Source organism: Pseudorca crassidens, chromosome 11 (assembly GCF_039906515.1).
Source record: "Pseudorca crassidens isolate mPseCra1 chromosome 11, mPseCra1.hap1, whole genome shotgun sequence".
Lineage (NCBI taxonomy): Eukaryota > Metazoa > Chordata > Mammalia > Artiodactyla > Delphinidae > Pseudorca > Pseudorca crassidens.
In genome coordinates, this window is record NC_090306.1 from 2,491,716 (window position 1) to 2,504,447 (window position 12,732).

Consider the following 12,732-nt stretch of genomic DNA (forward strand, 5'->3'; position numbering starts at 1 on the left):
TACTTCCCAATAGTATATATAAAATGTCAAAGTAAACAGTGAAGAGAAGGAAAAAGAGGTAAGATTAAAAAAAAAAAATCAGGGAAAAAAGTCAATTCATACTGTCAGTATCAAGAACTAAAGCTACAAAAAAAAAAAAAAAGAACTAAAGCTACAAACTATAACCTCAATCTCCAAAGTAAATAAAACTAAGTCCTATGGAAATTATAGCAATTAACATGTTGATCTATTCATTGTAGATCCAATATCCTTAAGTCTGCTTTCCTGGTGAGTAAAAGGTAGCATTGATACAATTTTAGGAATTTGTAAGTCCAATTAATTATTACTAACAATGTAAAACTTGAATATGAACAATCTGTATACACAGAAGTCATCTAAAGACCACTGACCAAAATCCCACTAACACTATAACCATTCAATTTGTCTCTATTAGGTAGAAATTTGATACACATAGAACACTAGAAATAATATTCCTTCTCCTTAAAGATTTAAGTCTGAACAGAACATTCTAGGGACCTCCCTGGTGGTCCGGTGGTTAAGACTTCATGCTTCCACTGCAGGGGGCGCGGGTTCCATCCCTGGTCTGGGAACTAGGATCCCGCATGTTGAGTGGCCAAATAAATAAAACTAATAAAAATAAATAAACTGAACATTCTATATCCAATGTAAATAACCAATGTAAATAGCATCTAAAAAACCTTGGACACACCAAGAAGTTAATAAAACAAACACGCCATCTCCCTCCTTATAGCATCTATATATGTACACTAGCTAAAAGGCCACTGAAGTGGAGAGTTATTTCATGAACTCAAAGTATAAAAGGTACATGTTGCTCAACGACAAATTATAATTGCTAAACAGAGCAAAAGGACTTAGAATTCCACTAGAACTCAAACTTCTTCCTGGTTTAACTGAAGTATTTTGCAGTGGAAAAAACAAGGACTCAGATAGGCCATGTGATCTTAAACAAGTTATTAAACCTGAGTTAGCTTCCCCAAATAAAAAGTAAGAACATATCTGCCTTGTACTGTTGTTGTGAAAATAACAAAAAATATGATATGGGCATAGTACTGTGCCTGTCACAAGAAAAAAAAAGTCCTATTAGGTAAGTAAGTATTAGTAATTATTAATACTTTTCAGATTAATTAGCAAGGAACACTCTTCAAAAAGACAAGGGCTAGGGCTTCCCTGGTGGCGCAGTGGTTAAGAATCCGCCTGCCATTGCAGGGGACATGGGTTCAAGCCCTGGTCCAGGAAGATCCCACATGCCGTGGAGCAAGTAAGCCTGTGTGCCACAACTACTGAGCCTGCGCTTTAGAGCCCGCGAGCCACAACCACTGAAGCCCGCGAGCCACAACTGCTGAAGCCCGCACGCCTAGAGCCCGTGCTCCGCAACAAGAGAAGCCACTGCAATGAGAAGCCCGCGCAACGCAACGAAGAGCAGTCCCCACTCGCCTCAACTAGAGAAAGCCTGCGCACAGCAACGAAGAACCAACGCAGCCAAAAATAATAAATAAATAAAATAAACAAATTTAAAAAAAAAGACAAGGGCTGAAGAAAGTATATGCAGTTTTTAGGCTTTTTGTTGTAAAACAAGTCCACTTTGACCACATCCTAGAAACAGCATAATAATTAAGAATCTTTCTCGTAATGGAGATCTGTTTCCTCAAGTGACACACAAAGATGGTCATTTTAGATGCTCCACTAATAAAGTATGTATCACAGGACTAATACGCAAAGGTAGCATTAATGCCAGGAGAGAAACAAACTGTTTAAGAATCAGCACATCACTCCCAACGACTGAGTATTCTGGAAACTAGTTGATAAATGGCATATGAAGTATGAAAACTCTTTAGATTGAATTTAACCATTCATAAAGAATAACCAAAACTAAAACAGTAACTGGCTTAGAATAGACACTTACGATAGATACTGAAGCAGAGAAAGCAGACAAAATATTATATTTCAATGCTTCAACTTTTTAGACCTTTCCTTGATCATCTATCTATCCACGTCATCCTTGATCACGCCTTCTACTTACCTAATCTTTCTTGCCCCGTATTTGTTCAAACTTGTCTAAAGAAATGGCCTACTATTTTTGTCTCTACTTCTTAACCTCCCTCCGCCACTCTTTAAACCCACTGCAAAGTTTCCACTCTTCTGAAACTGTTAAGATCACCAAATATCTGGAGCAAATGTGACATAATGTTAATTTTTGTTAATTCTGCATGTATATGTGAGTTTGTGGTAACATCCTTTGTATATCTTTTCCAAAAAAGGAAGTACTATTTTATTATTAATAGAGAATACATTTTTTAAAAATATTTAACACTTCAGTTATAAAAGCACCACCACACTGTATGTTCTTCGTGGTGTGAATTATATCTCAATAAAGCTATTTCTTTTTTAAAGCACAACTTAACACACGATCTAGATACAGCACATTCCAACAGAACCTTCTGCCATGATGGAAATGTTCTATATGTGCCATCCAGTATGGTAGCCACACATGGCTTCTGACCACTTGAAATGTGGCCAGTACAACTGAAGGATTAAGTTTAAAGTTTTTATTTCATTTTAATTAATTTAAATTTAAATAGCCACCTAAGGCTTTATAGATAGAGAAATTTAGTGACAGTGACCAGCCCAGAAATCTAGGATATTAGCAGAGACTTATACATCTACTTATGTGCTCCTCCCTTATGCAACCTCCCCTCTCATGTAGATAATCTTGAATGTTGCTGGTTAATGACTTAATAGCCAAATGCAATAAACAACTTCAACTGCCTAAACTAATCTCTACACTTTTTTTCTATGCCTTCTAACATCCATTATCCACAACTACTACTATGCCAATTGGACTTCTCTGCTATATTCCTTCCTGGAATTTTATTCCCTTGATATTACCATTCTCCTAGTGTTCTACTTAGCCTAACCCCTGGGCTCCTTTTTCCTTTGCCCATCCATCAATTATTCCCATTTTGCCCTAGGCCCATTATTCTCCCCTGTCTCTTCCTCTACTTCTCTCTTCATATATATCCTCTCCTTAGATGATTCCATTTACTTCCATTATTTCAGCTGTGACTAATATAAACAGCCTCTATTTCTACCTCAGACCCATTATTTGAGCTTCATGAATGTATCCAACAGCCTGGCTGAACTTCCTGGAGGTTTCACAAGTATCTCAAAGTCAACATGTCAAACTGAATACATCTTCATACCCCTTCCCCTCTCAAAAAAACAAAACTCCTTTCTTATGCCCTCCCTCAGTTGACAGAACCATCACTATCCCCACCCATCCTCTTACCCATGCTTCATTTTTCCTCCAAACTCCACTTAATCACTAAACTCTGCATATTTTATCTACTAAATATTTAAAGATTCCACTCCTCTATTACTGTCCTAGTTCAGGCCCTAGAAATCTCATACCCACACATAAAACTAAACTCTACACATCCCTCGTACTCCTTAAATCCATTCTCCACAATTACTACTACGCAAATCTGCCAATTAACTTCTCTGCTTAAAATTCTCTCCACCACCTACAGTTGAGCATTTGTGTGGGAAGGGTGTGAGGACAGTTGGAAGAGCACGTAAATATGATAATGTCTAGGAACTCTTCAGCATGTTAAAGAGATGATATGCTGTATTTCCCAAACTTACCTTAATCCACAATGATCTACCAGTCCAAGTAAAAAGGATATCCACAAAGAGATGAATACAGTCATCCCTCAGTGTCCACCAGGGACTAGTTCCAGGGATGCTCTCCAACCCCCACCCCATGGATACCAAAATCCACGGACGCTCAAGTCCCTTCTATAAAACAGTGCTGTGTTTGCATATAACTTATACACATCCTCCTGTATACTTTAAATCATCTCTAGATTATTTATAATACCTAACACAATGTGAATGCTAATATAAATAGTTGTGAACACGATGTAAGTGCTATGCACACAGTTGCTACAAGTGCAGCAAATTCAACTTTTGCTTTTTGGAACTTTCTGGCATTTCTTTTTCCTGAATATTTTCTATCTACAGTTGGTTGAACCTGTGGATGCGGAACCTGCAGATATGGAGGGCGACTGCATATCATGTTATTTAGCTCAAAACTATTAGCCATGAAGATGATCCTATCATTATCCCAAACAACCTGTTTACTTCTATCGACTAATAGAGGAAATGTGTACATCAATAATTATTTGATTCACTAATTTGCTTCACCTCTCACTGTTTGGTTTATATATTAGTGTTTGATTAACACAAAACCATTCACCATGTACATAATGACCAAAACACAGATCATCTGTCACTGAGAAGCTGAACCCTGCCTGCACAAAAGGCATCTACAGAAACAGTGGTTTTACTTAACTAACCCGAATATGACGATTATACCAAGTAGATTTCCAAACACTTTCTTAAATTATTCTTAAACTCTTACGTTTCTTAAGATTTCTTAAATTCCAGGGAAAACTGTATTTGCTTGTGGTGACAAACAGCTTATCTGATGATTCTTTTCTAAAAATCATTAAGCAATTAATGTAGCACAGCACATTTAATATGTCAATCTTGTAATGCCAAGACTCAAGTCACAACATCAAAAACTAAATTCTTTATGAACGCCCACCTGAAAAGTCTAAATTAATACAAATTAAGGTGGACATTATACAATCAATTAAGTCAACCACAAAACCAAGCAAATACTAAAGTTTCTCCTCTTCTGCAGAACATATCAATAACCAATCTTTTTTTTTTTTTTTTTTTTTGCGGTACGAGGGCCCCTCACTGCCGTGGCCTCTCCCATTGCGGAGCACAGGCTCCAGACACACAGGCTCAGCGGCCATGGCCCACGGGCCCAGCCGCTCCGCGGCATGTGGGATCCTCCCAGACCAGGGCACGAACCCGTGTCCCCTGCATTGGCAGGCGGACTCCAAACCACTGCGCCACCGGGGAAGCCCAATAACCAATCTTTTTAAAGCCACACACAAAATTAAGCCTGCCACCTGTCAAAGGCATAGTCCTCTTCCAAATAAAAACACTCTTAAGAAAAGCTTCTGGCAATTTCTCTTCAGTCTGAAAAACTACTCCCCTCCTTAAGATATAATAAAATCCCTAAACTGACAGAACAAAAAGCTCCTAAAACCCAACTTTAACTAAGAAGTTTAAAATAATTAATTTGTAACAAATGATAACTTAGAGCCTTCAAATGGATTTTTTTAAAAGAATCATCGTTTACATTTTTCAAAGTACCTTCACATAGTATTTCAGTTGCTTCTCAACAATCCTGTGAAGTCAGTAAGACATGTTACTAATAAATCAGTGTTACAGATTAAGTTCCTTACTCAGGGTCAGGTAATTGGGTAACAAAGTTTTCTGCCTTTGAGTCGGTTTCCGTTATACAGTGTTGTATTATACCAGAGTCAATCTCCAAATACAAGATTAGAAAATCTGCTGTGGACCAATGAAAGGCAAGGAATATGGATGAAACAACCCCGAGATCTACAACTATTTCTAATAACAGAAAAAACTTAATATTTATCAAAGTATATTGAGCATCTATCGATACTTATATCTTCAAAAACCCCAAAGATTAGTGGAGTAGACAAAGAATGTACATGATTTTTAATCAATGTGAAGAAAAGTATAAGAATGATCCCAAGAGGAAAGATCCTAGTAAATTCGGGAAACTAGTAATTCAGAAAGGCTGCCATTTGGGAAGGTGACAGGTCATGAAATTAGAAAGTTAGTCAGAGGACAGCTAAAGCTAAGGAATTTGAAAACACTGATGACACCATGTTCAACTCCAACATTTCTCCGATAAGTATGGTAGCCAAAGTAAGAGTTCTGCTACATTTTTCAAGCATAAATGTAAACAAATCAAAATTTTCATCAGTACCCTCAAAGATAGCCTAAAAAAGATGCTGCATCATCACAGTTAATATTTATGTGCCAGGCTCTGTCCTAAATGTTTTTTATATATACTAATTCATTTAATCATCACAACAACTCTGTAAAATAAGTGCTCTTATTACATTCCATTTTACAGATAATAAACTAGCACAGAAGTTTACCCAAGGTTACACAATCATTAACTGAGCCAGGATCTGAATTGAAAGTCAGGCATTTTAAGTTCTTAATCACTGTGTTATAATGCAGAAAAATAGTGCCTTCTCCAAATTCAGGTCATGCTAAGTCTCACCTATTCCTGCACACTTGATTGACTTATTTTAAACACGGGACCAAGCAAAATGCAAGATGCTAACAATAAGTAAATATAAAGAACTGGTACAGCAAAACCTGATAACTAATTATAGTGAATTTTTCCCTAGTATATGAACATTTTCAGAAATTTTAATTTGAACATAACCACTCTTGCTGTTTTTACAGCTTTATCTAAAAAATTTAGAAGTTACCAGAAAACACAAATAACAGGTTTAAGATGACTTCTGAAAATGAGAGCCCCGTTTTAGATGAACGTTTCCACAGGGATTAATAACTAGGGTGACTTTCAAATGACCAGGATCTTGCACTAGCATCCAAATGTCAAAGAGTGAACTGAGTCACCAGGCAACAAAAGATTCCCAATTTGTTTTACACAAAAACAATCTCTTGGGCATCCCTGGTGGCGCAGTGGTTAAGAATCTGCCTGCCAATGCAGGGGACTCAGGTTCAAGCCCTGGTCTGGGAAGATCCCACATGCCACAGAGCAGCTAAGCCCGTATGCCACAACTACTGAGCCTGCGCTCTAGAGCCCATGAGCCACAACTACTGAGCCGGTGCTCTAGAGCCCATGAACCACAACTACTGAGCCTGTGAGCCACAACTACTGAAGCCCACGTGCCTAGAGCCCGTGCTCTGCAACAAGAGAAGCCACCGCACCAAAACAAAGAGCAGTCCCCGATCACTGCAACCAGAGAAAGCCAATGTGTAGCAATGAAAACCCAACGCAGCCATCAATCAATCAATCAATCAATCTATATTTAAAAAATGGTCATCAAAAACAAATCAAAAGGGCTTCCCTGGTGGCACAGTGGTTGAGAGTCCGCCTGCCGATGCAGGGGACACGAGTTCGTGCCCCGGTCCGGGAAGATCCCACATGCCGCGGAGCGGCTGGGCCCGTGAGCCATGGCCACTGAGCCTGCGCATCTGGAGCCTGTGATCCGCAATGGGAGAGGCCACAACAGTGAGAGGCCGGCGTAACGCAAAAAAAAAAAAAAAAAAAAAAACAAACCCAAAAGAAAATCTCTCTTTCCAAGTTCTTACACTAGAAACAACTGTGATATTAAAGGTAAATAAGAGAAAAGGAAAACATTTAAGCTCTTAAGACTTAAGAACTAACTATATCATTAAAAAAAAAAAACCTAAATGTAATTCTTTTTCAATAAATCATAATAATAATTTAAAATATATGCAATAAATCTACATATATTTTAAATTAAATCTTACCTACCCAAAATTATCCTGTCCTTAATTCTATTCGGTCCTGTTTAGAAGGGACAAAGGATTACTTCAAACAAGTCACCAATCATTCTTTAATTTGCACAGCAGCTACCCTTGAGTTACCTGAATTCTGCCCATACTCCAAAAATCAGTGACTCGGAGAATTTAAAAACAAACAAGAAAAACTCCAAAGACTATTCCCTGAAATTCAGTTCCTGAAACTAAGAGTTACTGCAGGTTCCTAAAAAAAAAGAAATGTGGCACAAATTTAAAAAATACAGGTAAGAAAAATCCTCAATGTTCAAATGGGAAGATACAGTTCAATGAATTATTTTAAGAACTATAGCAAAGAAATGTTATGGTTTCTTAACCACAGAACCACATCCAATTTCTGCAGCACTGACAAACTTTTCATAAAACATTAATATCATATACTCATGATGAGATATGAGTCTTAACTTGCGAAAAGCCAGAGAAAAATAGACTATAAGTATTTTGGAGCTTAATCAAAATTTATGATTTGACCTCTCCTTTCAGGTAGGTCTGGAAACAATCTCATCAATTTATCAAGTGAACTCAGTATTTAGAAGTAGCATGGGGAGAAAAGTGCTTAGAGTAGAGCAACCATTCTTGAATTTCCATGTTTTCTTCAAGCAAACTATGCTATGTTTCTTTAAAACAAAAAGCAAAGAAGAACCCTTCCTAAAAATGCAACGTAAATTCTGCAAAGTCCAGCAATAACATTTTCTGACCAAGCCAACAGAGAAGTAAAATTAAAGCACAGCCTACCTAATAAAACCAGGTAAAGAAATTTTCATCTTAAAAGATCTGTTATCTCTTAAAATCCTGTGGTATCAAAGTATTACCTACATATTATTTATTAAGAGTCAATATTTGTTTTACTAAGTAACTATGCATATTGTGACTCTAAAAATAAGCTTGATTGAAACAAATTTGACTTGTATACCACACTCACCCATTCTCCACCCCAAAAAGCCTATTTATTTCTCCATTTGAAGTGATAAAATCAACACCCAAATCAGAAGTCTGGAATTTGCCATGGTTACAGGATAGGATTTCTCCAAAAATCTGACAGTAACTTCCACGCCAAAACAGAACAGCTTCATTTGAGATTTACTAATTAACCATCTACTGTATTACAAATGCTTTAACATTTCTCAAATTATTAGAATCCCAACCAGTTTAATTTCCGTTCTTTATCAACCCAAGCAAGTCATTTACCTGCTCTATGACTTCAGGTTCTTTATTTATCAAATAAGCAGCTGGGCAGAATAACCTAAGATCTCTTCCAGTTTTAATACACAAGATTTTTAACTCGACAACTGAACACAATATTTCTCCAGTCCTCCTACAGAAAAATATGCATATTAATAACTATACATTTAGTGAAAAAAAGCTTTCCTTTTTTCCCAGTGATTTAGTAATCCCTTGGCTTGTCCTTCAGTTTAGATCCAAAGACAAAAACCCAAACATTAACCTACTGAATAGGTTATTAGGCAAAAGTTCTGGCCAAAAAATCATAAACACTGTCCAACTACTGCTATAAAGGATCCTGGGGCTAAGATAATCACATTTTAAAAACCAAAATGAAAAATTGTAGAAGTAGGGTCAAATGACATATATGGAAGGTTCCAAACCAGGGTACCAAACAAATGAACTAGGATTCATTTGGTTCTCCAGCCAAACCCTGAACTAACGTAAAAATAATATGGCGACATTATTATATGTAAGGATAGCAGATATTCTTTCGTTTAACCATGACCATGCCTAGGTAGAGAACAAAAATCTAAAAAGTCATCAGTTCTAGGAAAAACTGAGAAGCTTAGACAAAATTCTTATTCTGACGTTAGACAAATTGAGGTTTTCTTCCCCACTGTATCATTAGTTTCAGGATAATAAACTATCAGAAAATTCCAAGTGACAAAAAAGGAAAACACACACATTGCATCCATAAGGTGCTCAACATTTACTTGGGTCTAGTCTTAAGAGAGTAAGGTAACTAATTAAGGGAAAAAAAAAAACTGTTAAAAAGCACCTATTCAAACATGAAACTATAGAAGAATAAAATCCAGGATCAGTAGCAATAAGCACCTGAGGTACAAAAAAGAAACAGGTGTCCGCCTGTAAACCAAAAGAAATCAGACATAAGTTTTTGAGTATGACTGACCAACCAGAATAAAGTTATAGTTTCACAATTTTTTTTAAAAAAAGGTCTGCCACCTTCCCAACTCTAAAACACTATAAAATTGAGTAGGTTTTATTTCACAGTGCCTTAGAAGTTCTATATCACTAACTATAAAACTTAAGAAATTACATTCCAAAAAAACCTGTCAGTTTTGAAGTTTACTTCCTTCCACATGTTAATTTCCCTTCACACTTGATATGGCCTTGGTCATTTGGAAGGTGACATTCAAAGGGTTAAGTGTTAACATATTAGTTCATGGATAATAGATAAATTCCCAGATCACTCAGGTACTTTCATACCCTAATTCAGCTTGGTCCATTTTCTTGGCAAGAAGAATATGGATACTGGCATTTTTCATGTATAATGTAAGTGGCTTTTTCATTCAGTTCGACTCTGCTTCTTCCAATAATCTATGTATGTTCACTTCCAGGTGAGGACAACATTCAATCAAGCTGCTACAGGTCAAGCAACAAGTAGCCCAAACCCAGCTACTTAAACCTAGAATATCCTTGTCAACCAGGATGACACACCATGAAAATCATTTCATTTACATCATGAAAACCTCCCAGAGAGGTGAAAAAGGAAGCTTTGTGACTCCTTTGTACTCCTGGGAAAGTCTGGCTTAAAAACTTTTTACAACAAAGTTAAAACAACGATAATGACATTACGACTCTCAAAGCACATATACAATTTTACATAAGCTCCTGTACTACCCACAGTATAGTGAATGGGCTGAAGACATACTAGTTTTAATTAACAACGTCAGATCACTGCTAGCTATCACAAGGTTTATGCACCATTAGGTGAAACTGTATCAACCACTTACTATAACTTTCTAGTCCCAAACTATTTATCCAGAGAAGGAAGCCTTTCTTATAGTTTATTAAATGCTTGTGTGATCACCAACTAAGATATATCCAAAGGAAAGTCAGTCAGGAACAAGGTCGTTCTTAATCTAAAAGGACAGCCTGATCTCAGGAACGGAAACACGCATCTAACACACCAGCAGCTCATCACTGCAGACCCCCTGAGGAGCACAAGGCAAGAAGACTGTACTTTCCTAACTCAAAAACTTCCCCACTAATTCCGTTTCCTGCCAGACGAGTAAAACAATGACGAATAGGCAATGCGTTTGTATCAGGATGACTTTCATCACTCCTCCCTAGGAGCACATCTCTTTGGCTACCAATACTAACTCCTATCCTATCCAAACACCTAGGTGCATGCCCCAAATTCTGGCTTCTCTTCCAAAAGCTGGGCTCCCCCCATTTCGGAGCAAACAATCAGAGAAAGACATGCAAAGGGCGAACTCGGCAAACTGGCCGAACCGAGCCAAATCGGGGATCCAAACCACCGAGAAATAAAGAAGTAGGTGGGGCATACCTGCAGTTCACACCAGGCGACCTCCACGGTGGTTTCGGTGTCCAGACCTTTGTAGACCGTCTTAAAGGAGCCCCTGCCGATCTCGATGTCAAACTTGAGAAAGCGGCCATCATTGGACATTCCCACGGCCTTGGTCTCCAGCTCTTCGATGTCATCCTGCTGCTGGCTCCGTTCCTCCTGGGGTTCCTTGGCGCTGCCGCCGCCGCTGCCACTTCTCGACGACGGGGGCTCCTCTTTGCTCCCCGCGTGGCCGGGCTGGGCAACCTGGCGGTCTCTGCCAGCGCTGCCCGGGGCCGAGGCGGCGGCTGGGCCCGCGGCGACCGGCTCCCCGGGGGCGGCGGCGGCGGCGGCGGCGGCGGCGGCGGCGGCGGCGGGCGGCTGCTGGGCCACATGGGCGGCAGCGGGGGTCAGGGTCTCCTCGCGCTGGGGCTCCGGGGGGCTCCGTTGCGGGACCACCGCGGCCGCGCTCGTCTGGGGCAGCGGGAGCGGGAGGCCGGGCAGCTCCAGCGCCGTGGCGTTGGAGTCGCAGATAACGCTGCGGCGGAAGAAGCGGTGCTCGGTGGTGGTGGTCGCGGCCGCCCCCCGGCTGTCCTTGTCCATGGTGTGGCGGCGACGCCGGTACTCCTCCGTCCTGCCGGCTCCGGCGTCGGCCGCCGCGGCGCCCAGTTTCTCTCCCACCGAGGAGTCCGAACTGGAGCCATTCTTGGGGGGAGGCGCCGGCGGCGAGAGGAACAGGGAGCCCGGCGCGCTGCTCTGCTGGTCGGCGGCGCCGCCAGACATGGTGGGAGCGGGAGCGAGGCGGGCGGCTCGAATTCGCAGAAGTAGTGGGCCGGCCCGGGGCGGCGAGGCTGCGGGCCGACGGCCCCTCACTCAGCACTGACTCGGCGGCCCGAGCGGGAGGCGGGGCCGCGGGCCCGGTTGCGGCGGCCGCTGCGGCTCTCGAGGCGCGCTGGTCGGGGGCGGCGGCGGGGCGGAGGCACGGGGGCTGGCGCCTCACGGCCCGCAGCCATCGTGCGGCAAGCGGCTGCCGGGCGGGCTGGAGCGGCGGGGGCGCGCGGTCATGGGGGCGGCGCGGCGGCCCGCACCGAGTCCAGACGGAGGCGGCCCGGCTGCCCGCCGCCGCCGCGGCACGGGGCGGGCTGGGCCCTGAGGCGGCGGCGCGCGCGGACCCCCGAGCGGCGGCTGCTCGGCGCGGAAGCAGGGGAGGCCGCGCCGGGGCTCGCGGCCAGGCGGGTGGCCGCTCCTCCTCCCCGCCCTGCTGGACGGCCTCACAGGCCGCCCATCGCCCGACGCGAGGGGCCGACGCGCGACGCGGAGGAGCGGCCCCCGGCCCCGGGCCTCGCCGCCCGCCCCGGGCCGGGCGGACCCCGTCCTCTCTGGGCCGGGGCCGGGGGCTGACGGAGGGAGGGCTGGCGTGGGAGGGCCCGAGCCTACTGCTCCTCCGGGCCGAGGAGGGCCGGGAGAAGAAGGGCAGTCACCCGGTTGGGCACCTCCTGTCACGAAGACGGGTGCAGAGACGCCGCGACAGAAACGCGGCGTCCGCGGGCGAAACTCGGCGCTAAATGGCGCCGGGAGTCTGAAGCCTCCACACAGCCCGCTCGAGCCCCGCCCCCCGCTGCACAGGGCACCCCACCCCCCACCCCGCTCGCGGGGCTCTCGCGCAGGCGTGCCCGCCCCGAGACTCACTGGGACTTGTAGTTGGC

General features: G+C 42.5%; 1 protein-coding gene across 19 annotated transcripts in view; it reads right to left on the reverse strand.

Moving 5' to 3' along the window:
• The window catches only part of WNK1 (WNK lysine deficient protein kinase 1), a 136,058-nt gene extending 124,113 nt beyond the window's left edge, over window positions 1-11,945 (reverse strand). For 9 of the 19 annotated variants that reach the window (XM_067756014.1, XM_067756024.1, XM_067756020.1 and 6 more), the window contains exon 1: window positions 11,030-11,942. In XM_067756014.1, the coding sequence (XP_067612115.1) occupies window positions 11,030-11,809 (780 nt within the window). In that variant the 5' untranslated portion in view covers window positions 11,810-11,942. Of the gene's footprint in view, window positions 1-11,029 lie in introns of all 19 variants that reach the window. The other 10 variants (XM_067756013.1, XM_067756012.1, XM_067756011.1 and 7 more) reach the window with 5 other exon arrangements.
• Between the last annotated feature and the right edge of the window lie 787 nt (window positions 11,946-12,732).